At 42.7% G+C, this 26299-nt stretch overlaps 1 protein-coding gene across 2 annotated transcripts; it reads left to right on the forward strand.

Moving 5' to 3' along the window:
- Positions 1–148: 148 nt before the first annotated feature.
- On the forward strand, positions 149–26057 carry LOC135904624 (transmembrane protein 120B-A). 2 transcript variants are annotated; one of them, XM_065435476.2, is made up of 12 exons: positions 149–491; positions 9942–10174; positions 10250–10267; positions 14241–14297; positions 14403–14495; positions 17195–17284; positions 17435–17500; positions 17881–17942; positions 18934–19026; positions 20552–20616; positions 23413–23481; positions 25314–26057. In XM_065435476.2, the coding sequence occupies exons 1-12, from the start codon at positions 417–419 to the stop codon at positions 25452–25454; spliced, it is 1062 nt and encodes a 353-aa protein (XP_065291548.1). In that variant the 5' UTR covers positions 149–416; the 3' UTR covers positions 25455–26057. The 2 variants fall into 2 exon arrangements, with proteins under 2 accessions (XP_065291548.1, XP_065291549.1); XM_065435477.2 differs by lacking the exon at positions 10250–10267 and having other exon boundaries at positions 155–491.
- Positions 26058–26299: the final 242 nt, after the last annotated feature.

Consider the following 26299-nt stretch of genomic DNA (forward strand, 5'->3'; position numbering starts at 1 on the left):
TGAGCGGCGCGCAAACATCTGCCTTGAATTTCCCGCTCGTCGGTGCGTCACTGCTGACGTCGCAGCCGAAGCACGCAGCGCAATCCAATCCAAGTGACCAGAGCCATTGCTGCGAGAGTAATGAAATCGCAAGCCAGCCCCCACAAGCGACGCGAGGCCAGCGAGGCAAGCCAGCGAAGAGGCGAGTGGAAGCGAACGCAGGGCAGGCCGGGCGGGCGTGTTTTGTGAGAGGGTGTGATCGAAAAGGGAAGCCAAGCGACTCTAGCGACCGAAGCAGCGTCGGCGTTATCGCGGCGTTGTCCTCTGTGCGTCTTCCTTCGGCGGTTTCGTCGGGTGTCTTCCCCCGCCGACGTGCTCGGAGATCCGGCGAGCGCTGGCTACTTTGCTGCGTTCGTCGCTCATTCCACACTGCTGAGATGAGCGATTCGCAGCCGTTGGCCGCCTGCATTGAAGAATGGGACCAGCTCGAGAAGGAATACTGCGACTTAGAGGTGAGCTCTCTGCGGGACAGCTTGCATGTCGTGACGTTTGAGCCAGCAAGCGTTTGGCAAGTGCTGCTTGTTGCGTCTACGCTGCGGCCGTACTGTTATAGCCTCCTGGATAATGGTACTCTTTTTGGCAAGCACCTCTTTGTCAGTTACTTCGCGAACACAAAAAGTCATTGCTGCGCTACGGGAGTTCGCCATGCATTGTTAATGCAGGCAGTGTTAATTACTTTCGTTTCACCAAAATCGGATAGTTTCCCCCACAACGTCTCGTAAGTTCTTTGCCCTAGTGGACAGCTTTGGCTGGGTGGGCTGTAGCGTAGTTCACGTATGAATGCTTTTCTGTTAGCGAATGCCCGCAGATCTCCGCATTCTCCTGATACATCGTCACGTTTGTGCCACTAAAAACAATCTTTTGCGGAGTTTGAAGGACGTAGTAGTGAGGCTGAGGCATCCGGAAAGGTTTGTTATCGTTATTGTTATCGTGACTCTTGACCCTGACATGTAATACCGACCAGCTGCTGACATCATGCTGCCAGCGCAAACGTTGCCGGCCAGTGTGCCAAAAGACATCTACTGCGCTCGCCTACTCCTCTCTGCCGTTTTTTTCTGTCTTCACGGCATGTTTTTTTTTTTTTATCCCAGCGTGAGAAACAAAACACATTGTAAACAGTTCCGCCGAATTGGCTGTCTCATCCGCCTTGAGAAGTAGACGCGCCGTCGATTCACTCAAGGTCGAACGGCGCCTCAGCCTCTGCTTAGCATGTTTTCCTGCCCCTTGGCGATCTCGATCATCGCTTAACTGGTGTCGGTAAGAGCCGAATAAAATGCACCACCGTTGCGTGCGCTTGTGTTGTGGACGTTGTTTCCCACGTGATTTTTCCCCAGGGCCGTTCTTTTGCGGCAGCCGATTCTGGCTGTCGTGAGGCGCTGTGTAAGAGCCAGCAAAGGCGCACGAAGGAGAGAATCTGGCGTCGAGAACGTAGGTGAGATGAAAAAAAAGAAGAGGAAAAGTAGGACTGTTAGTGCCGTCCACGCCGCCAAGTTCCCAGCGTATGGCCCGTGCAGGGAAAAAGTGAAAAACGACGGCACCACAGAGTACTTCGCATTGAAATGCGTTTTTAAATCGGCTCGGTTTGACTGGAGGCAGGACCTTTCGGATTTCCTCGTGCTCCGCGGTCGGTTGCTCAAGCGCGAGATTTAGCGAGTATGGGCGTACAGCACGAACGCCACTTAAAACTCTGTGACCTCGGTATGATATATATATATATATATATATATATATATATATATATATATTTATTTATGAGAGTCCCAAAATAACCACATTACGTAGTTTAAGGGTGTTCGCTCGTTGGGAAAAATAAGGTTGAAATGTTTAGCCTTTCATTTTGTGCCTACAGTAGTAGCTGTATAATCTGCTAAAGGACTGTCTGAGCGGCTGGAAAATAGTCTACGCATATATGTTATTCCATCACCATGCCTGTGTTGTCTGTAGATAGTAGGCCTCTTCAGACCGGTAACAGACAAGCATGGTCGTCATGCACAGATAAGAGCAGTGTACATATTAAAGCATTGGTTCTGGTGGCATTGAAGACAGCAGCTCACTGTCTGCCGGTGCTTATCACTGCCTCAACAGCACACAACACCAGACAAGCGAGATAGGGAGTGTCGTGATTCTGCCCCACGGGTTGGTTGGGCTGCTGCGGTTATTGCTAGGAGCTCTGTACAAGCAAAGTGTGTGTTTCACAGTATATCTAGGCTCCAAGTGCTGCCATTGTGCGAAACAACACTGTGCTGTTTTCCATAAATCTCTTTATTTTATATATTTATTTACTCTTAGGTATGTAAGGTGCTATAGAGCACCTCAGCAGCTTAAGTACAGTAAAATTGGCAGTTGCAGGCAGTTTGATGTATCTTTCCTTAGGTAATGCAAGCCATCCTTATTCTTTTCATACCGTCAGTCATTTGAATAGACTTCATGTGGATACCTTCTTCAGATGCTGCTGGTGGCTTACTGTTTTCTGTGAATGAATCGAATGCTCTGGTATTCGGTTCCTTATTTGCAGCATCAAAGTACTTGTGCGTGCTTATAGACCTTTCCAGCAAAAGTGCCCTGGGTGTTGCCATAGTGCCCTCTGGTCTGTTGTGTAAATATCCATGAGCCCCTTGCAAAAGCACTGCAGAAGCTGCAGCATGTGGTTTTGTTCCCACGTGTGGCAGCCTGGAGAGAAGCTCTAGTCTGCTGCAGTAACGCCGTGGCTATGGCATTGGTCTGCTGAGCTCGAAGTGTGATCCCTGCCACAGCAGCTGCATTTTTAAAGGGGAAAAAATTCAAAACCGCTTGTGTACTTAGATTTATATGTTCCCATTGAAGGACTCCAAGTGGTCAAAATTAATCTGAAGTCCCACCCACTACAGTGTACCTCATAATCGTATTGTGGTTTTGGCTACTAAATCTCGAGAATTTATGATAGAGATGCTCTCCACCCTGCCTTGATGGAAAGGTCTAGGATTTAGGGGAAATACCAGAAACTATGAGAGAAGTGATGGGAAGTGTGCTTGCAGAAATATGCTTGCTGCATATTTCTCTGTGAGAGATTGTGTCTCCCTGTCTGACCCCTTTCTTTATAGGTATCTTCTTGCTTTTCTTGTATAGAATTAAGGTAGCTGTGAAACCTCTGTATATATTTTCCAGGGTATTTACGTAAGCGTTCTGTACTCCTTGATTACGTAATACCGCTATGACTGCTGGTATCTCTACTGAATCAAATGCCTTTTCGTAATCTATGAAAGCCATATAGGGAGGCTTATTGTACTCTGATCGGATGTGGATCATGAGACTGAAATAATCAGAAGAATAAGAATGGGCTGGGGTGCGTTTGGCAGGCATTCTCAGATCATGAACAGCAGATTGCCATTATCCCTCAAAAGAAAAGTGTATGACAGCTGTGTCTTACCAGTACTCACGTACAGGGCAGAAACCTGGAGGCTTACGAAAAGGGTTCTACTTAAATTGAGGACGATGCAACGAACTATGGAAAGAAGAATGATGGGTGTAACGTTAAGGGATAAGAAAAGAGTAGATTGGGCAAGGGAACAAACGTGAGTTAATGACATCTTAGTTGAAATCAAGAAAAAGAAATGGGCATGGGCAAAGCATGTAATGAGGAGGGAAAATAACTGATGGTCATTAAGGCTTACAGACTGGATTCTAATGGAAGCGAAGCGTAGCAGGGGATGCCAGAAAGTTAGGTGGGCGGATGAGATTAAGAAGTTCACAGGGACAACATGGCCACAATTAGTACATGATTGGTGTAGCTGGAGAAATATGGAAGAGGCCTTTGCCCTGCAGTGGGCGTAACCAGGCTGATGATGTTTGTACTCTGCGGATTTCTTGATCACCTGATTAATGACATGGGTGTGATCCATTGCAGTGTCTCCCTTCCTGAAGCCAGCCTGTTCCCTTGGTTGACTAACTAAAGTCCAGTATTGCCCTTATTATATTCAAGATAATTTGGTGAATATTTTATATAATACTGGGAGTAAGCTAATGGGCCTATAATTTTTCAATTCTTTAATGTCTCCATGGCTCCCTTTTTTGCGGAAGGAGTTTCTGTATCTTGTTCATTACTGTTTCTAAAAGGTATGCCGACTCTTCTGGGTACTGTACATGTCAGTATAGGATTCTTCCGCTGCTTCTACTATACCTTCGAGATTGTTCATATTACCCTGCTTATCTTTCAGTGCATACATCTTGGTTTGCCCTATGCAAAGTTTCCTTCTCACTAATTTCAGGCTGCGTCCATTTTTTACGGCTTCTTCAGTCTTTCTCACATTATAGTTTTGAGTATCACTTATTTTCGCCTTGTTGATCAGTCTTGACAGTTCGGTGAATTCGATCTTATCTCTTGTGTTGTACAGTTTCATTCTTTATTAAGTCCTTTGTTACTTAGGAGAGCTTGCCTACTGGTTGCCTTGGGGCCTTGCCTCCCACTTCAATTGCTGCCTGTGAAGCCAGTCTAGTTACGGTTTCATTCATTACCTCTATGTCATCATCATCTCTCTGTTCTAAGGCTGCATATGTGTTTGCAAGTACCAGCCTAAATTTGTCTGCTTTTACCCTTACTGCCTCTAGGTTGACCTGTTTCTTCTTGACCGCTTTTGCTCTTTCTCTCTTCAAATTGAAGTGAATCCCAACCCTCACTAACCTATGATCAGTGCACTTTACCCTATTTGTCACTTCTACATCCTGCAGTATGCTGGGGTCGGCAGAAAGTATGAAATTGATGAAATCAATTTCATTTATTATTTCGCCAATAGGGCATTCCCAGGTCCACTTTCTATTGCTACGCTTCCTGAAAAAGGTGTTCATTATTCAAAGCTTACTTCTTTCCGCGAATTCTACCAGCATCTCTCCTCTAGTGCTCCTAGAATTGATGCCGTAGTTGCCAATTGCTTGTTTACCAGCCTGCTTTTTCCCCACTTTTGCATTGAAGTTTCCCCTGACTACAGTATGAGTTTGCGCTTTTCTCATCGCTAATTCAACATCATAAAAATTTCCTATTTCATCATCATCGTGACTGGATGTTGGAGCGTAGGCTTGTACTACCTTTAATCTATACCTCTTATTAAGTTTGATTATGGCTGCTGCTACCCTCTCATTAATGCTGTAGAATTTGTCAATGTTGCCCGCTGTGTCCTTATGAATTAGGAATCCTACCCCATATTGCTTCTTATCAGGGAGACCTCTATAGCAGAGGACATGGCCGTTGTTTAGCAATTTATAAGCCTCACTAGTTCGTCTAATCTCACTAAGGCTGATAATATCCCAAACAATGTCTGATACTTCCTCAAAGAGTCCTATTCTTGATTATAGACAGCTAACAATGTTGATCCTTGGGTATACAAACACCTTTTTTTGAAACTAAACTGATGCATGTACTGCACTGTGTAAATGTGTAACAATTAAAGGGATGCTAAAGAGAAACAAGGAAAGTTTAGATTTCTAAAGTATTATTAAAGGGATATACGTTTGATGGATTGCCGTTAGTTTGTTGATTATTAGAAGAGGAAATGACGGTCAAAGCTCTATTTAGGAATTTCCCACCGAACTCGCAGAATCGGTACACCAATGTGACACCATAGATAACATACTATCATAGTATCTTTTCGCATTTCGACCATTGTGCTTCAGTAAATATTCTTGAAACTTCCCAAGTTCAGTGCTTGCCTCTTTCAGAACAATGTAATTAATTTTTACCTATAAACAAAAAGCTTAACTATGCCTGAGGAGACGGCATAAATATCACTGATGTCACGGCTAGCTGGTACGGGAATTTCAAAGTTGCATCACCAACCGCCTTTTGTTTTTGCACCTTTTCTGGCTTACCAAGTGTATTCGTAGAGTAAGAGTGGCTGTTTTGTTATTGTGGAAAGGTAACTTACTAACACAGCTAAAATCATTCTTCTCTTTACCTCCGTATTCTGAAATACATCTTAACTTGAAGCCCATGCTTGACTTGATTTAAATGACGCCTGTCGAGAAGGCACCAAAAGAAACGCAATGAGCGTCTTGAGCACGTTCGCACCAGGCTTCATTTATATCAAGTCAAGATACATTTCTGAATACGGGGGTTAGTGTCCTTTTAACCGAGTACATTTTACTGATTATAATAAAAAAATATGGTATTATATTTACGATGCATGTACAGGCTTGCTTATTAGTTAATACTTATTTAAAACTAATGTTGTATTACAAACTTAGTTTTATTTGTTATTATTTTTTCATTAAAGTATTTGGATGCACCTAAAGCCATTAGTCTTAGCTGGTTGATGCAGTCATTCAAATTTTTAGAAATACTGTCATGATGTTACATTGGCACCATCTGTTGGCTATTGTCCTTGACATTTAGATTCCTTGTCATATTCCACTAAATGTAATTACAGGGGCAGCTGTTTTTTTTTTTTTATCTAAGCAGTCCAACCGCAATGTTCGGAGTATTCTGATGTGTTATTCACTTTGAGAAAGCTGAGAGGAGGGATAAAGGGCAGAAAAGAAAAAAAGTTGACTTTTCATTGTGTCTCTTGTTTCATGTCATCTGTCCTGAATGCCTCTATATTTACCATAAACAGGGGTTCAATTACTTTCCTTTCATTGTGTTATCCTGTGTTTGCTGTGGCTTCTATATCGATGTGCATCTAAAAAATCTTTGGGCACATTCTGTAGTGACTAGTGCATGAAATATTTTGCATGCCCCTTTAGATAGGTGTTATAAGTTTTCTTTTTTTCCGGCAAGGTATGAAACATTTTTGAGACATAGAGTATGATGCTCTAATTGGTAGATATGAACATTTGAACCTAGTATAAGACAATGCAATTACACTTGAAACTGCTTGACGTGTCTGTAGCGCATGAAAAAAAAAAACATGTCCAAATGAAGCAGTTGTGTAATTTAAACCCAGTCAGTCATTATACGGCATGTCACATCATTGTAGGCAGTTGTAATGGGGCTTGTCTTTCACTTTGTTTCTGCAAATTGCAACTTGAGGTAACCGAGGCAGTATGGAGTCTTTGCAATGGTGATCGTAGCAAGAACTTTGGAAACCCCCTCAAAATGTGTATCACTCTAACACATTTCCAATGTATGGCATCTGTACTTCATTTTAACTCCACTTTCGGAGCATGCAGCTGTATATTTCAGCATATTGTATACCCAATTACGCTTGCACACAAGAAAAAAAGAACAATGAACGAGGGCACAGTGCGGGATAAAAAGTAACAGCTGCTTCAAAGAGCTTTCATGCAGGTGTAGAATGCGTGTTGAATGCATTGCCTCTGCAGGGTCTAGTAACTGCGGTGCTGCTTTCGGAGGGGTGGCCAAGTAATATTAAAGGCACACCAAACGGAAAAATTATTTGCGCTGCATTAGGAAATGACCTTTCTATGATACGAAAAATGCCGCTCTTACCTTGAAAAGCTTGGTGAGCGAGAGATGGTGCAAAACGAAAGACACGTGCTGATGTCACCTTGAAGCTCCCACTTCAGCTTGCCATCGCATCATAAACTTTGACGGACAGCGTCCGCTTGAGGCTAGTTAATTAGTAAAGATGGACTAAATTGTGTTCTAAAATAATAGCAAGTCTCGGGAACAATTAATCAACCACAATGGCCAAGTAAAGAAAGGATGCTTTCAAATCCATGATGTCAGACTGATGTGCTAGCAATGGGATTTCAGTGTGAAATACAAACAGAACATTGACCTTCATTTTTTTCTTCTAGTAATGAATGTCTTATTGTGAAATTAATGAAAATAGTTTTGAAAAAATACTTTATCGATCTTTGCTGATTTAGCTTATCTCTTTAGTGCTTCTCTTCATCATAACCAAATCATTTTATTGGAATTCATTCCTTGCTCAAACTTCTCATTGTTTTGAACATGGTCTCTGTGTGGCACACATGGTTCTTGTATGAGTGTGTGCAGATATAAGCAAAGGTTTTTCCTTTACTAAGAAGGGTGAGGCAGGTAGCAATGCAGAGGCCACAATGCCTCAGCCTCTTAGCTTATTGGGCCTTACTTACTATACATTAAAGATCTGGAGCTGAGGGGAAGGCTGGAAGTTGTACATTTAGATTCTATCTCCTCAAAGTTGACATAATTTTCTCTGGCCAGTGTTCAAAGCACTTGGGCTTTGTGGCTGACCTCTAGAATTGGATTTGATTGCCAGTTATAATGTAAGGCACCCTCGGGGTGCTATACAGATTTGCGTGCAAAACAGGCATCATCCACCTTCTTTTAGAGGACTTCTAGATGGCATCCTCGGGATTGGCCGCTGATTCCCACGATGCCCCTCAGTTGTCCTTTGCTCTCAGACCAACCTCTTCCTACTTAGGCCACAAAGCCAGCTTTGTGAAAATGAACACATTAACTAATTAATTAATTAATTAATTCTGCTAAAGCAAGCTGAGCAGAGTAATTGGTGGGCAAGAAATAAGAAAGGTGATGGAAGTGGAAGAGTCGTTAGCAAACAAGACGAGTTTGTTATTAAGGATTGGGAAAGAAGAAAAAATGCCTTGCACCTTCCTTTCATGCCTCGAGAGAATGCAAGCTTTGGAAAATATACCCGTGGCATCGGGGAAGGCAAACATTATTCATTGGCCTCACAATATGGTGGGGTGTAGTGGCAGCAAGCAAAGTTTTACGAGGTTTGTCAGGACACTGCAGGAGGTATTCTAGATAGCTTTTCTTACATGGGGACCACTTTCTTCTTTAATTTAATACGCTTGCATTGCTACTACTGGGCATTGATTCACTAGTGTATAAGAACTTTGATTTTCTAGGGTGTAGACTAGCCGAAAGTCACATAGAGAATAAAAAAAAAATTGGCAGTGCCGTAGCTCGGTTATGCTAGGATATACGTAGCTAAAGCTAAGACATAGCATGGTTAGCCTTGCTTAATCTTGATTGCGAGTCCAGGTTAGTCTGGTTGTCTAGCTATGTTGCGGCGTTTAGCCAGTCGTTCGGCGCACTGTTCGTCTGTTTCCTGGGTGATTCGTTTGCTCTTCTTCTCGTTCCGATGTCGATTCCAGGCTTCCTCTTGCTTATCAGAATTGTTGCCGTCCATACTGCCACCTCAACTGTGGTTGCGGCGCACGTGAGCTCTTCTTTTCAATCCTCCGACATATTATCAGGCATGCGACGCAGCTGGCTAAGCGAGCGGAGGCGAGCGCAACGACGAGGAACGCGGTGTGACGTCATACCAAAAGGCGGTGGCGAAAAGGCGTGGCGCTGCGCAGCAGCGGAACACCTGGGGCTCAGTGCTACTAGTGGCGCGTGCGCAGTAGTGACTAGGGAGCGAGAAAGAGAGAAATATCCGCGGCGAGGCGCACGTTGGGACGTCATGTGCTTCCTCGAAGAACCGCCATGGTGAAATCGCAAGTTCGCGGCCAGTAAAGCTTTCGCTTTAAAATCTGCTAAGAGCTCCTAACTCTGAATTGTGCAGTAACTGCAGCAATGTTGCTGTAAAGTTATTGTCCTTCACCCAATGGGCGTGGTTTTCAGGTACATCTGGCTTCAGTGTAAAAGTCTAATCACCTGCATTCTAGGGCACATGGAAAGCAGATGTCGAGCATCCTATTTATTGCTGAAGCTCATTACCTATCTTACCCATCTCACCTCCATTCCACTTGGTCTTGTAGTGCTCATTATGATGTTTTTTGCTACTGCAGCAAATACGTCCTAATCAAGGTTTGCTGTACACAAATGGGCACCATCTATAATATGAGAGCTGGGCAAGGCTTTCTTCCATGCCTGTATGCTTCCCATTGTTCAAGTGACTGTTCACTTTTCTTGTTTTCTGCAAAGTGGTGGTTGTCGTGGCAAGGCTAGCAGCTGATCTCTCCTTCCATCCCTGTTATTGTTTGTTTATTCACTTCTGCTTCTGTGGCCCTTACAGAAGTTGTACCGTCGGTACACTGTGCTGACCGGGGAGCTGCAGCGGTCCCAGGAAGAGTGCCTCAAGGCTCTGAAGCACCACCGCTACCGGTCATCGCAGATCCTCGAGTCACTGAACAAGATTCAGCCAGCCAGTGATGAGGAGAAGGCGCAGAAGATGCAGCTGCTGCAAAAGCTGGAAGCCAAGCGGTTGCACTTAGAGGACATGGGACAGGACCTACCACATCCCAATGGGTAATTTTGCAACCGCGCTTACCACAAGAGATCTCATATCAATGTGCTAGTTCAATGCCTGTTCATATCTTTCAGTCAAAATGACTTCGAGAGGTAGGTAGTGGCTTGACTTGCTCTCACGTAGCAAGTTTTAACATATGCATGTCTGTTGGAAAATGAGATCCCATTTGCACATCAGAGGTTTCTTCGCGCTCATTGAGAGTCCTCGAAACTATGAAATTCGCAGTTTTTTTTCAAAAATAGGTTTCAGAAAACCTATGGTTCTGACGCAGTCCAACTACTAGCATGATATCCCAGTGAACCACCGATATCCTATCGACATCCAGGTATGGTTTATAGGTCCACGTCCCATCGTAACATCTAAAGGACGTCCTACCAGTATGTATTTTGCAAATACCAAGTAGCTGATGTCTTATTGACTTTTTTCTACTTTAGAAATAAACGCTTTATGAACATTACATACTGACATCATAGAGATGCACCCACTACATCATATTGGTTGACTGCATATTAAGTTTTCTTTAAAATTATTTAAGATGCAGTATCGGTTGGGAGGTGTAAAGTTTTGTAGTTAAATTTTTATGCAATTAGATCTTTGAAAACGCTAAACTCCCCGAGCTTTATTGCACACGAATTGCCATTCACATTGAATGTGGTGCTTAAATTTTGCAGCAGTAATAGGTGGAACTTTAGGCTCAAGTTAGAAAGTGAAGGCTTGTCGAAAATTTTCATATAATTTTTGTTCCGAAACACGGTAGCCCGTGGCTATGGCATTGTGTGCCTGATCACATAATGTTTAATGTATGTTGTAACAACCTGACAAAATGTTTTTTTCGGACAACACATGAACAGTTGCCGCCACCCCCATAGGCCGCTTTTCCATTCCCTACGACGGAATTGCATTTTCTCGTTTGTGCAAATTATAGTTCGAAACTATTGTGTCTGCATCTAATATGTATACATCTACTTTGCCTATTTTCTAATACAAGTTACTTTTAAAGCTTTGTTAGTTAAATATGCTCAATGTGACAGACGGGAGGTCCAGGAGAATAAGTAGATGCTGTGCTTTGCGGTCATGGGCGTGTGTACTAACGCGTGCAAGCGATGTATCTGATCCTGCTGTGTGAGCATTCTGCCACACAGTGTCTGTTATGTGAACGTTATGTTGAATTTGTCTTGATAGTACATCTGCTGAGGCACCTGCAAGAATATCTCGCTAGTGTGAACTACAGAATATCCACTAGATGTTCTATAGACCTTTGCATGCCTAAATTGAGCATTTATTAGAGGTCACATATGTCCAGCTGCGACATCCTTACAATGTTACAGCAGCATGATCTAGATTGGACTTAGATTATCTATAGTATGTATTTGTAATGTTTGGACAAATCTAGGTATCTGTAGGATGTGTGCAATGTCTAAAACATCGTGTTCTATGGACATTTATGGAATGTACGTGGTTATCTAGGATTACTTGGACTGCATAATTTGTCATTCTGACCTTCTGCCGCGAAATGTTTATTCAACAAGCAATTTATTTATGTAGTGGCCATGGTATGGATCATGGGTAAGTGTCAATAGTATGGAACTTCATTTTTCTCCTCTGTTCAATGAATAGTTATCTTGTCATTGGTTGTGATCAGTCTTGGCTTCATTCTGCTGAGAGCGTTAAGTCAGCTATGACATCAGTCATGTTTGGGGCTCATGAGCCTCGATACATTGTGGGTGGCTTGGGTGGCTTCGTGAAAAGAAGTGCTTTCCAAGGCACTCAAATATAATAACAGTTAACGTGTCCCCAAATTTCAGCATTTATGGTGTCATTTGCACTGAAACTGATTTTAAAAGGCTTCATTGAACGCACAAACTTGTGAAATTGGCCGGTATTCCTGAGGTATGTGTAAAGCAGTCGTGCCAATGCTTGCTTTATACCCATGTCATTCGCACTTTCAGATGCTCATGACGTGATAGCCTTTGAAGCTTACATTAATGTCTGCATTACTTGCAGTAACGCTTTTCCCGCTGTACGAAAATACGGCTACCAATTGGGAATTTTGAACCAAGAGCTTGCAGCACTGCTGCAGCCAGCATCAGCGTTGTACAGTGGACTTCCGTTACTTCGACTTCAGTTAATTCGATTTTTCGGTCAATTTGATCCCGGCCGAAGTTTCCGACCGGCACCCATGCATTTCTATGGGACCAAACTTTCGTTATTTCGATCATAAAATTTGCCTTCGCCGGATAATTCGAACTTGACTAGGGCAGCATGCTCGTGCCTTACGCCTATCGTGACCCCGATAGCGACCCCTTTAGTGGCAGCGCCTGTCTCGGCGGATCTTAGGGCACCGTGAATGCGTTGAGCACACTTAATCTTTCGTCGAAAATGCCTACTTTCGGCCCGTCCCTGGAAGATATTTAAGCAGTAACCGTAGCTTACAATGTTTGATTACAGTATTTACCCGATTATAGCACGCGCCTTTTCTTTTTCTTTATTATTATTTATTTTTTTAAAAGATTGGACCTGAAATAGCCTGTGCAGTGCAATGAGACCGATACGGAAAAGCCTTCGCAACGTTGTTATGCGTTGCCGCGTAACAGGGAAGCATTGCGGCGAAGCTAACTTTAAGAAACCGGCCGCCATCTTGCAACATTTTTTTTTTCTTCACAATACAGTCGGTTGCTCATTATGTTTCTACTTTGTTCAGGAGCTTTAATGTCATTTCTACGTTATTTTACTACTTTGGACACATAGAAAGGGGTCGCGCCTTTGATTTGGGGGTATGTGAAAATCTGTCAAATACTGCCAAATGAATCAGCGATGTGTTTTGACATTTTTTCTGCTTCTTGTTTAATTCGACGCGTCAGATTATTCGATCAGTTTCCTTGGTCTTGTCGAGGTCGAATGAACACTTTATGCAAATGGCCCTGAAGTCTTCGTTGAAGGATGTAAAAAATATGCATGATTTATCCAGAATATTTTTTTGTGACATGCTACAGTGGCTCAGTGGCTATGGAATTGTGCTGCTGAGCATGTGGGTTCAATTCACAGCAGCACCAGCCGCATTCCAATTGGGGCAGAATGCAAAAAATGTTTGTGTACCATGAATTGTTAACAAACTCCAGGTAGTGAAAATAAATCCAGAGCCCTCCACTACAGCATCCCTCATAAACCTACTGTGCAATTTTGAAACTTCATACCTCAAAATTTAGTTTATCCAGATTGTTTCTTGCTGTGCATTGTTACAGGTTTATCTGTTGCTCTTGTAGCATTACATGAATGTGAATTTTGTATGTTCATTGCATTCGTATATATTTCTTTGGCCAATATTGGAAAGAATTGAGTGTGTTTCGAAACTGAAATAAATGTTCTGTGCTGTTATTTGTAATACTGTTTAAGTCCCTTGTTAGTGTTCTTTTCAAGCTGCCACATTGCAACTAACCTATCTTGAAGCGGTCCTTTGTGAGAACTGCAGTGATATTCAGGCTGCACTTTTGACAGCATGAACCAGGCATTTCCTCTTGTTGTAAGACAACCTGTCTGTTTTAAGCCATAGGATAACCTTCACGTAATTATTTCCCTTCAAAAGTCCTGTCCAAGGTGTGCTAGTGCAAACATTTCACTGACGTGAGCGTACAGTGCAGCCGATCAACACAGTTTTACGAGTGTTCCACCGGACTCTATGGATGCAATAGATTATACGGAGTTGAAGGCAGTTGAAGCTGCTGATGTACCACTTAACAGTTGAGTATTGACTTTATCTACTATGTAAATTTAGATGCCTTCGCAATTCCCATGTGGAAAGGGCATTAACAAACTCTCATTGTGACTTGCTGCACTTGCTGGTGTCTGAGTGATATTCCAGCATACTTGATGTGCTTGGTGAATCGAAATAAAACTGGTCGCAAAGAATGACAGGATATATCTTCCATTGCGAGCTGGAGTAATTGTGGTTCTCAACCAGAGGCAGAACCACAGGTAGAAAATGCAAAAGTTCTATGCTGGGAGTCCTTTCTAATGCTTTTGCTGTGAAGCTTGCCCAAAGTCATGCCTTTCTTTTCTTTTTTGCAGCATTTACCTGCAGATTGTGCTTGGAAGTGTCAACCTTTTCCTCAGGGATGCAGACAAGTAAGTGGGTTCACATATTTGGCCAAAGGGTTGCTCCACTGTACTCTTCTCCTTCACCAATTCTTATTTCATATGACCATCATTGTTATTTTTATTTTGTTTTAGGTATCGGTACAAGGACGAGTATGAGAGGTTCAAGCTGAAAGTCACCATGTGCATTCTGGTCGTGTCCATTTTGTGCATAACAATGAACTACAGGTTGGTAACAATCTCAGTTCTGTTATCTGCTCATAAGTTGTCTGAACAAGTACAGGCAATGATCAGAGAGCTATAAAGCCTTGAAGCTAGTTGAAGGTTGCACCCCTTACTCTGATGCAAATCATTATATCTTTGTCAAATAGTCTACTAAAAGAAAAAAAAGAGAGAGAGTTTAAAGTGGAAGATACAGTAGAATCCACATATGTATAAATATCATCGTTAGCCTATATTTATGTCCACTGCAGGACAAAGGCCTCTCCCCGCGATCTCCAATCACCCCTGTCTTGCGCTAGCTGATTCCAACTTGCACTTGCAAATTTCCTAATTTCATCACCCAGCCTAATTCTCCTCTGTCCTCAACTGTGCTTTTCTTGCCTTGGCAGGGAAAGCACAGTTCTGTAACTGTAATGGTATTCTGCAACTTTAATGGTCCACCGTTTATTGCCCTACCCATTACGTGGCCTATCCTACTCCATTTTTTTTTTTTCTTCTAATGTCATCTAGAATATCGGCTACCCTCATTTGGTCTCTGATCCACACCGCCCTCTTCCTGTTCCTTAATTCTATGCCTAAAATTTCTCCATCCATCATTCTTTGCATGGTCCTTAACTTGTTTTTGAGCTTCTTTGTTAACCTCCAAGTTCCTGCTCCATATGTTAGCACCGGTAGAATGCAGTGATTGTACACTTTTCAGCAACGGTGGTGAGCTCCCAGTCTTGATTTGGTAATGCGTGCCGTATGTACTTGAACCCATTTTTATTCTTCTGTAAATTTCCTTCTCATGACTAGGGTCCCCAGTGAGTAATTGACCTAGATAAAACTACACCTGTACAGACTCTAGAGGTTGACTGGTGATCATGAATCGTTCCTTTGCGAGGCCATTGAGCATTACGTTTGTCTTCTGCATATTAATCTTCAATCCTACTCTTACACTTCCTTGTTTGAAGTCCTCAATCATTTGTTCCAATTCAACCCCAGTGTTGCTGATTGGCCTATGTCATCTGTAAACTGAAGATTGCGGAGATACTTGTCGTTGATCCTCACTCCTAAGACTACCCAGTCTAACAGCTCAAATACTTCTTCTAAACATGCAGTGAATAGCATTAGAAAGACTGTTTTCTTGCCTGATAGATAGATAATTCTTGATAGATAATTTTCTACCTTTTTTGTGGAGGAACAAGGTAGCTGTTGGAACCCTTGCAGACAGTTTTGAAGAGATTCTTGTGTGCCTCCTCTACTCCTTGATAGCGCAATGCCTCCAGGACTGCTAGTTATCACTACTGAATCAAATGCCTTTTCATAATCTACAAAAGCTGTATAGAGAGGTTGATTGTGCTCCACAGATTGGTCAGTTACCCGACATGATCCATTGTAGAATATCCCTTCCTGAAGACAGCCTGTTCTCTTGGCTGATAGTCGAGTGTTGCCGTAATTCTATAGGAAATTATTTTGGTGAATATTTTATCCAGTACTGAATGCAACAATTACACATGTAACAAACAATATGATCGGATTTGTGTTGCACTACGGTAAGCCTAAGTGTGACACGTTACTGATATAACTTTGGTTTCATTCTGCAGATAGCATTACATGCGCTATGATGTCAGTCATGTTTAGGGCAAATGCTGAGTGTTGTCATACAGGTTCATAAGCCTCTGATACATTTTGGGTGCCTTTATTTACGTGAAGGAAGGGCTTTCTGATAAGACAGCAGTTAGAATTTCCCCAAATATAAACATTGCTAGAGCAAATTTAATTGAAACTGGCTTTAAAGGCTTCATTGAGTATTAATGAATGCTTGCAAAATTTTGTTTGTCAGAAGTGTATGTCCCATGTTCATTGGATTGCACCAGGACTCCACCTTGCAGGAGACAATGTCCTGCTCTGGAATTGGTTGCGAGGTCGTTGTAAATGCTGCATTGTATTAGGCACTTGCAACCGTTCATTGTGTATGAGGTGTTGTCATTGCTGTGGTTTTTGTTTCTCTTGAGATTTCCGGAGATATTTGATATTTTTTTGTGAAACTTTGGATAAACCTCTGTACTTTCCAGGGACCATTAACTATGCACTGATATTGCATTTAAGCATCTGTGTTTAATTTCAAGTTGTGCTGTTAACATTGAAAGCTAAACCCCATTAGCGCGATTTTGTGCGCGACAGCGACGAGCGACGGGTTCGTGCGACGAATCGGGCTGTCGCTTGAACAGATCGCTCGGTCTTGTCGCGCGATCGCTCGGTTTTGCAAATCTAGAATTCGTCACTCGTCGCCCAGAAGTGCTATGAGCGACTAGCCAATAGCGCAAAGCCGGAACTGGATGTACATAACTCCAGTACTTCCGATTGTCGCACGGAACGAGCAAACGATTGAATTTTTATACGTGCAAGGATAAGAACCTACTGCAAGACTTTCAGAAATATTTTATGCTGCTTTTTACAGTAAAATACATCAACTTAAGTTAATAAAGCACGCGTCATGCTAGTTCCGGCGCCTATATTGCTGCCCTCAGACCGGCAACACTGGGGAGACGTCGCTCGAAGTCATCGCTCGCATGGGGTGCAACTTGTAGGCGACGAGCGAACGCGACAGCCATCTCGATCGCGTTGCTTGTCGCTGTCGCGTGCAAGATCGCTTGCATGGGGTTTATACTTGACATTGCACTGATGTTGAAGACTTACGCAACACTTCTCCCTACTTGCAGGGCCAATGACGCTATCCTGCACTTTCTTCTGGTCTGGTATTACTGCACACTGACAATACGGGAAAGCATTCTGGCAGTGAATGGCTCAAAGTAAGTTGGCTGGACAACATGTAAATGTCCTTACAAGTTCGATTGAAACGGGAGGGGATGCTTATTGTACATGCAAAGAGAATGCAGCAGATGTTCATTCAGCTGAATTTTTCAGTAATATTCCCTCTAATTTATTTGTTCTGATTGTAGGATAAAAGGATGGTGGAGGCTACATCACTTCATAACAACTGCGCAAGCTGGGATCATTATTGTCTGGTAAGCTGCATTAGTTGTTGTTCAACCATTTTAACTCTGTAAGCTTTTGTACTGTAATACTGCACCACTCTGACAATTTGAGCTTCCTTAAATTGCAACATGTATGTAAATGTTAATTTCTTCAGTGTTTAGCAGTATTTAGGCAGTGTTTTGCTGCATAAATTAGTTTTTCAGTATCTTTAGTGGTCATCCTATTCTTCACTTTAGCCTGTTTCTTTAGCATAGGCTAGTAGCATGTTCGAATTGCTTGTCTTATGAGTCCTGTAAGTTTGGTTAGTATACCTTAGATGAAACATTGGTGCAAATTTAGTTGGGCTGGGATTTTAAAAAATGCAAGATTCACTCTTTGTACTAGCAATTACACTTGCTTTCATATGCAGGCCAGATGGCATCATATATGGAATGTTCCGGAGGCAGTTCACATGGTACGTCTGTTTCATAAGTAAGTGAACCATTCTTTCTTTTTTATTGGTGTGCATTATTATGCTGTCTGGCTGTCCTGAGCACTGTTTTCTCACCATGTCACATGGTATGCCACAGGTGGTAGCCTAAGCGAGCCTGCAACTTGTATTGCAACATATTTACTAAATTAATTTAGTTGAAAAGTTCATTAGTAAGATATTGTTAATTTGTCGAGTATGCATATTAGTTTCTAGTGTAAGCAATGCACACCACTTCCAGTATTCCAACTCAATAAGTAGATTTGTGCTAAATATGCCAAGGGTGATTTTTGAAAATTCGGCTAATGTTAAAATAAAACACCCAGTATATATATAAATTAGCAAAAGTGCTACTTTTGTTTCCACTGGCACTTGCATTTTGTTGATCCATGCTCTTCAAGGGACAAAATGGCTGAGCCCTTAGAGTTATGTGTAGTAACATGATGCACGGTTTATGGATTCAAATAATTGGTACTAATTTAGTGTCTTGTGAACACACTTTCATTGGACATTTTAATAACCAGAATGTAGATTGCTTGTTTCTTGGCACCTGCATTCACTTTGCTCTGCTTTCCCGCACGCACAATTCCCTTTCACGCACAATTACCTACTTACGAAAGAAGACACACCAACATGCGAGAAATGTCAACAGCCACTAACAGTTATGCACATATTACTCACATGTACGCAGCTTGAAACACACAGACGAACACTTTTACACAAATTATATCAACTACACATACCTTTACACCCTGCTCTGATTTTAGGTGATGATCCGCTAGTCCCATTATGTGACGTCCGTAAATTTCTACTCGACACCGGATTTTTACATAAAATATAGATTACTAACATAGCCTTTTTCCATCACAAACTGGATTTCAAAACACCTCGTGTTTGGCGCAGCATAGCCTTAGCTGCTTTTGCGCCATTAAACCCCATTTAACTAACTAACTTTCCCTGTTTGCGCTTTACAATTGTGTCTTCCTTGGACAGGCATAATCCAATTCTGGCAGTTCTACTACCAACAAGGATGCCTGTACAGACTTCGAGCGCTGGGTGAAAGCCATAATATGGACATCACAATCAGTGAGTGTGTATTGTCATGTACTTGCATGGCGCTTCTCTGACAGAGCAGTTGTACAGTTGGTAGAAGTCACTTGTAAGTCCTTGCTGTTCATTTATTTACAGAAGTTAGACATCGGCAACTACCAAAGATTGTGGATTGAGCCAAAATATAGGTTTCTAGTCAGTGTTGCAATCTAAAATCCGCCAAGTCTTTAAAAGCAAAGTCTTGTTTTCTTTATATTAGTGGCTTCAACACTGCAATAAAGAGAGAAATGCTAATGACTAGCTTATCACACAGAAGACTGTTTACGAAGTATATTTACAAACGGAATTGCAGCGTTGACCAGTATAGCTGACAAGCTGCGCAAAAGAGCCAGTTTGTCTTCGTTGGTGGGACCATGCTCATCCTTCGAGGGATGCATGTAGCATCTCAAACCTCCATCCAGCATTTTTATATTGTTGCAGGGGTTTTGAGTCCAGGATTCTATGCAGCAGGCTTCTCTAGCTTGAGGTTCTCCAAGTTAATTCTTTTGAATTGAACTTCGAGTTCTTCAAGGTGTTTATGGCAACTAAATGATTTCAAGCTGTTGGCCTAAGCTTCCAAAAGCAGGCAAACCGGTGGACAAGCCGAAATTGACCCTCTGAGACTATATGTGAGATATACCGGGTGTAAACTCTATTCCTGATGTTATGATAGTAATATCTAGCATCCTTGTGCTGCAGCAGCTGTCACAACTGTAATGTACCAATCATATTTATTTATTTATTTATTTGGTACTTGCTTTGCCTTTGCTGACATAGCAGCAGGGGGGGTATACATTGTGTGTAACAGTGTGCACTTGATACTCAAATCAAGCACACATTGTGCAGTAGAAATCATTGAATACTATGTAAACATATGCAGGTAGAAAAAGACTCCATTCTCTTATGATGCAATGAAAAAAAAATGAATAACTCAAGACATCACCTCTAAAAGAAAATAAAATTTCAGGTTATGGCCTCTTCTTTGTGAGATATACGGTGGCAGTCTAATATACGTTTCTCTGTCTATACCTGTCTTACAATATAGTATATGCTGTGAAAAAATTTTAAAGCTCTCTTGTGGTCTTCTGAATCCTTCCATTTCAGCTTAAGCTTACTCTGTCATGCTGAGCTGTTTAGTATAATTTCCGATTACAAATCGAGCTGCCATATTCTGAACCCTTTAAAGCTTGTCAGCTAACTCACTAGTATGGGGATCCCAGCAAACACATGTGTATTTGAGTATTCAACGTACATGAGTAAAAGGCAAATTAATTTTTAATTGGCAGTCGTTGAAGGAGAGCATGCTGAATCTTCTAGCAGTGAAGGACAAAGGGAAGTGTGATGATTGCTTTTGCTTGTACTGGTTCACCACTCCGTGTGAGGTTATGGATGGGTGTAATACACGCAGTTGGAGTGTGCAGAGGAGACTGCACCCTGCATCTCTTTCACTTTGTCACTCGGTGCCTTTTAAAGGTTGTAATGTGTGCATAATGGCATCATGTTTGCTTGAACTTTATTACAGATGGATTTCGGTCTTGGATGTGGCGTGGACTCTCCTTCCTGCTTCCATTCCTGTATTTTGCCTATGTGAGTAAACTGCCGCTTGTCAAGTTTGTTACGGTGTAACGTTTATTGTGTCTCATCAGTATCTGGCATTGCACTACAGCAGTTGACACAGCATGTGTTATTGTCACTTGTGCCATATGTAGACCTTTCCATCGGGTGCAGAGAGCACCTCCTCACTGGATTGTTTGTGTGCAAGTAAGCAGGCATGCACTGAAGCTATTGCAGTGTTTTTGCGGTGGGCTCGCACGTAGTTGCGACAGTCCAGAGGGCATTATGGGGGCACCCAGGGAGCTCTCATTGGAAAGGTCTACTATTGCACAAAACCTTCAGTCACTAGGGAAACATGGTATTTTTTTTTTTTAGTTTGTGCAGAATTGCATATCGTAAAGCTGTTTTTGCTTTTTTTTTTTATCCCTACTGAAATAACCTGACAAATAAGGAAATATTGTTTTCAAATTTCTGTTTACACTTTATTGTACTGTTGAGCCCAGTTATAACGAACCTGAGCATCACGCGGCATCTGTTTGTTATACAAATAAAGCTCGATCTAGTGTAACCCAATTTTACGAAGTTCCCAATCTAACGAAGAAATTTCCGTTCTTCGGTAAGCACTCATAAGGTTCAATGTTGTCATCAACCCGAATTAACGAAACTAGATTGCATTAAACCCACTTTAACAAAGCTTTTGCAGAAATAAATGAGTCAGAAAGCTGTGATTTTTAATGTTGATGCAGACGGGTTTTTCTTTGAGTGTGCACTCTAACAAAATCATGTAAAACATTTAGGCACTCTAGTCACGGCCCTAGCTTTATGTTGAGGATGCTACTTGTTGTGCCCATGCATAAAACAACTGACTCGGCAGTCGCTAGTGTTCTTATGTACCAGATTTCGCTAGGGGTGCGGTATCTGGCCCCCCTTGTAGACTTTTTTTACATGCGCTGGCATGGGTTAGTGGCAAATACAATGCCACAGCAGCTTTTGGGTGTCACTACATTAAAATTTTAGATTTCGAAGGACTGAAAAATCCCTTACTCGATTTTCTGAACTTCACGGTTTAACAAAATAATTCGAGCGTGGTCATCACTTAATCAAATCGAGTTTCAACTCTATCCCAATGTGCGTAATAAGTGGACCAAAGCTTAAAGATGTGGCTGGTTAAAAAACAAAATTTATTTCCTTGCAAAGAAGTCCATGATGCTCATCTGTTTCTGCAGTGCAGATCTGATGAGGGCGGTCTCCAGTTTATGTAAAGTTGAAGCGTGCTCTTCGCTGAGGCCCTTTGCATAGACAAGTTGCCTGGGGCCTTCTGTGTAGCCCGCTGCTACAGGTGCACTTATGGGTGCTGGCTTCGAAGTTTCACCGTCATCCGGTTCCTCCATGTCGTTCCCCATCCGCACTTCACAAATGACGCCCTCCTCCATGCACGGTTTTGCAATATCAGCGTCTTCATCAGCAGAAATAAAGTCATCTGATTTAGTGTCGTGGCACCCCCCCCCCCCCCCTCCCCATGTCTGAATCGACGATGCGCTGCCACAAATCACTGCTGGACTGAGCATCTCCAGAAGCACCAGGCACTGCATTGACGAAGCCAGCCTTGCGGAAACAGTTCCGCTTGCACGCGGCCGTCACCTCCACCCAGGCCGCCTTCACCAACTTAGCAGATGAATACAGTGAAACTCGAAGCGACAAGTTGGCGGCTGGGCGGTCAACAGTGATGTGCAAGCGCTCCACAAGGTGGCGCCTACATAGTGCCTTAAATGCGCGCATTGTGCCTTAATCAAGCAGCTACACTTTCTTAGTGGTATTGGGCGGCAGGAAAAGTATAGTAATTGCCATTAGAGAAGTTCAAATGTGGTGCTCTGAGCAGTTGTCAAGCACGAGCAACATGTGCCCGCCTTGCCTCTGCATGTCGCGGTCAAACTTGCCCAACCACTCTGTGGTTGAATTGCACGTCGTCCATGCCTTAGTATTGTGCCTGTAGTGCATGGGTACATAGTTCCAAAAGCAGCGTGGCTTCTTCGATTTTGTAATTACAAAGGGCACACACTGATCACTGCCATCCATATTGGCGCACAGAAGTGCTGTAACGCACACTTTACTTTGCTTGCCACCAGCGCGTGAGTCGCCTTTCATGGCATGCGTCTTGTCAGACAGCATCCGATAAAATAATCCAGTTTCGATAGTTTGCTTGCAAGGAGGCTTGGGAAAACAGACCGCACGTGCAAAGGGGTCGGAGGTCATCGTTATTACGCATCGCGGCCCCGGGTTTACGCTGTCCATTTGCTGTAACCAATTAGAAGGGCTCAGAGACGTTCATTATACGTGCGATTTTATGGCATTGAAATGTATATTTTGATGGTCACATGAGTCTCATTCGTGTTAAACGAAAGTTCGTCTTAAGTGGGGCCGTTATATGCGGGCTCGACTGTATTGTATAACGCAATCGTAAGGCTTCTCACCACTTTGTAGCGCCATACATCTGCTGTTAAAAACAATGACATCCATCAAGGTGGCTCAGTAGCTGTAGCCATCTGCTGCTAAGCACAAGGTCGCAGTTTTGATTCCTGTTTGTGGTGGCTGCATTTTGAAGGGAGTAGGGTGCGGGAACACTAATTTACTTTAATTAAGGTGCAGATTTAAGAACCCCAGGTAATCTAAGTTCATTTGTAGTCATCTCCCCCGCCCCATTTACAGCGTCTCTCATAGCATGTGTTGCTTTGGGATGTTAAACTCGTCTATTCGTTTTGATTTTGATAACAGCAAAGTGCTAGAGTTCTTTTTTTTCCGTCCTCACTGTTATGTATTTTGTGTTTGCAGATGTTCCAGCTCTACAATGCATATACATTGTATCATCTCAGCCTTCGTCCTGAGTGTACAGAATGGCAGGTGAGCTAATTCGTCACCACTTGCCTTGTAAAGAGCGAGCTCACATGATGATATTTTTGTGACCTGCATACTTATCATTGTCAAGGCTTTTCTTCCATAACCGTATATAGTGGTTACAGGCAAAGGTTGTTTCGTGTAATGAAGGTGCAGTTCCAGCCTTCTATGGACACTGTATTATCATGTATTATCAGGCTGCTTATATTGGCCCATAACATAGCCTTCACATCTAACCATGTGGTTGTTGCAGTAAAATATTGTTAATTTGACCCTTGTTAATTCAGCAAATCAGATATTTCACCCTCGTCCCGGCAAGCGTATATATTATTGAATGGTGTGAAACTCTTGTAAATTCGGACATATTTGGCATTGCATCGAAAAGTTTAAACAGCTCTTGGAACGAGGTGAGCGCGAAGCGCTGTAACTCTAAGCATACACGAGCAAAAGCGATGCTAGTGTCCAACCGAAGCAAAGTGACAGTCTGCAATGCCATAGTCATCAGCGGAAACCATATGGGAATGCAAGAACTTCTTTCTCGCTTTTGCCCGACCCGAAGACTTCCCGGAAAGAAACCTGTGGACATTTTATTGGCGATTCTTGTTTCTAAAGGCGCCTTTGCCTAGGTACTACTGAGGACGACGCACTTTTCTCTGTTTAATGGTTTCTTACATTTCTGTCCGAATGGGGTCATAGCAGCCGATACAGATTGTAATGGCGAAGCGTAAATTTTTTGTCACTGGTTGGGCCGTGTTACTGGGGCACATGTAACATAAGGTTTGCTGCTTTGCAGTGCGTCTTCAGCGCTCTGCCAGCGACACAGCCGTTGGCGAGAGGAGTACGTGCCACATGTACTCTTGGTGCACTCCTCTCCATATGCAGCATCCAGCCATAAACAATAACTTCAGTACAGCGTATAATTGAATATTTAACCCTAAATGAATTCGCAGTAACATGTCATTAATAATTGGTCTGCAGCTGCCAAAGCGGCACCTACTTGCCCCCCCCCCCCCCCCCCCCCTTGCTTTTATCGATGGCACATCCGTTGTGCTTTCTTCTTGTTCACATGGGACCCAGCGGCTGGAAAAGATATACAATTGCAATTTGCCGATTGACTGAACATCGGTGCTGAAAGGGTGTGCTTTCCAGAAACGTAGTAATCGGTAAAGAAGAAACATAACTGTATTGGGTCATTTTTTTTTGTTCTCGATTGCGAAGATTGTTGCTGGGAAATTGTACAAAATGTGGTGGTATCAGCATAGTTCTACTGTATTGCAAACTACGTTATGGGGACCTTGGTGTCGCAACTCATTGCCCCATGGTAGACAAACAAAGGGGCAATGTTGGCAGGCCCTGTTAATGATGATACACATGTACACATGATGCCATTGATGGCACCTGCTAGCAGGGGACAAGGTCTGCAAGGGAGCTTTGCTCTTAATGTGTTGTCTGCGGCAAGCACCAATACCTTTGATATGATCCTATTATTATGAACTGAATGATTCAGGGACTTCTATATAGTAGTATAATTGTTCAGTGACAATGTGGTATTCGTCAGGACTGTTTTAGGAGCCTGTTAACTAAGTTTTACTGCTAAAACAAAACGCTGCTTAACAAAATTTGCAACTTCAGTTTTTTGCTGCAAGTACAACTTTGCTATATTGAGGCTTAACTCTTAATGCTTGCACATTTCTATACTGGAGGACATTAGTGTTGCACAGTGCTCAGGTTGCAGATGCATCATTGCAGTTGTCACTCAGAATCATTTCTTGATGTCAGGTCTGTGTTTGTTCACGCTGATGTCTGCCACTCTTTCTCTCCCCACATGGCCACTGCAGGTTTTTGTGTCGGCACTAATCTTCTTCATCCTCTTCATGGGCAACATCTCAACCACCTCGCTGGTCATCTTCCACAAGATCAGTGGCCGTGCAATCATCCGCAGGATACAGAAGAAAAAGAGCCACAACCACGTGGAGTAAGACCAAGTTCATCCAAGCCATGTTGTTTGCCACAAATGTCACTCGTCTGTGTTGACCTCTCAGGACAGTGGCTGTTGGCACATACTGACATTGTGTCTGTGCACATGGGCAGCAAGAGAAATGTAACCGGCCTAGTCAGACTGCCCTGGACGAAGGCAGCCCTAGGACTTGTACTTTACTGTGTACTTGCATTTGTTCTCGTCTCTGGGAGGACAGTGCATAACATGTCACGTAGTGCTCTTACAAATTATTTTAGTTTTTTTTTTCTTTCCTTGTAACTCTTGGTCTGTGGCATGATCTCCATTTGGACATATGTTTTGTGAGTGTGTGTTGTGTGCCTGGGAAGCCATTTTGGGATCACTTGTCCATTTGTTATTGTTCACTTCACTTATAACTCTCTCTTTCGGAAGTGGTTGCTATTGGTTGAATGCAGAATCCTGTGTACTTGTGGTGCCCCTGACCATTACAAGCAAAGTTATTTCCTCTTTGACATTTGTGAATGTTTCTCATTAGCTGTGTTGAATCACACAAATTGAGAGAAAATGCGCTGTGCTCAATCCTGGTGTGTGGTACAAAAAGGCAATATACTTTTGCATCAGTGTGCTTTTTGTTGTTTCGTGTGTTGTCTGCGGCTGTTACTATAGCTCCAGGCTTGCCAAGCTATACCTTGCCAAACCAAGTGGCCCTAAATGTGCATGCTGTTTGTAAGTGAGGCTTTCATTGCGCAGTTTAATGGTACAGGCTAGCTGTCTGTTACTGAACTCGGATTTACTTGGTCGATGTTACCCAGTGAAGGCACAAAAGTAATGTCTTCTCAGTCACTATAGCCACAAAGTGCTGATCAC

Source organism: Dermacentor albipictus, chromosome 2, assembly GCF_038994185.2.
Source record: "Dermacentor albipictus isolate Rhodes 1998 colony chromosome 2, USDA_Dalb.pri_finalv2, whole genome shotgun sequence".
Taxonomy (NCBI): Eukaryota; Metazoa; Arthropoda; class Arachnida; order Ixodida; family Ixodidae; genus Dermacentor; species Dermacentor albipictus.

Excerpts from the sequence above, each read along its gene's own strand:
- LOC135904624 (XM_065435476.2), top strand. The coding sequence starts at position 417 with ATGAGCGATTCGCAGCCGTTGGCCGCCTGCATTGAAGAATGGGACCAG. Across the intron at positions 492-9,941 it reads AGGAATACTGCGACTTAGAG|AAGTTGTACCGTCGGTACAC; the intron begins GTGAGCTCTCTG and ends TGGCCCTTACAG. Across the intron at positions 17,285-17,434 it reads CTGGCAGTGAATGGCTCAAA|GATAAAAGGATGGTGGAGGC; the intron begins GTAAGTTGGCTG and ends TTCTGATTGTAG.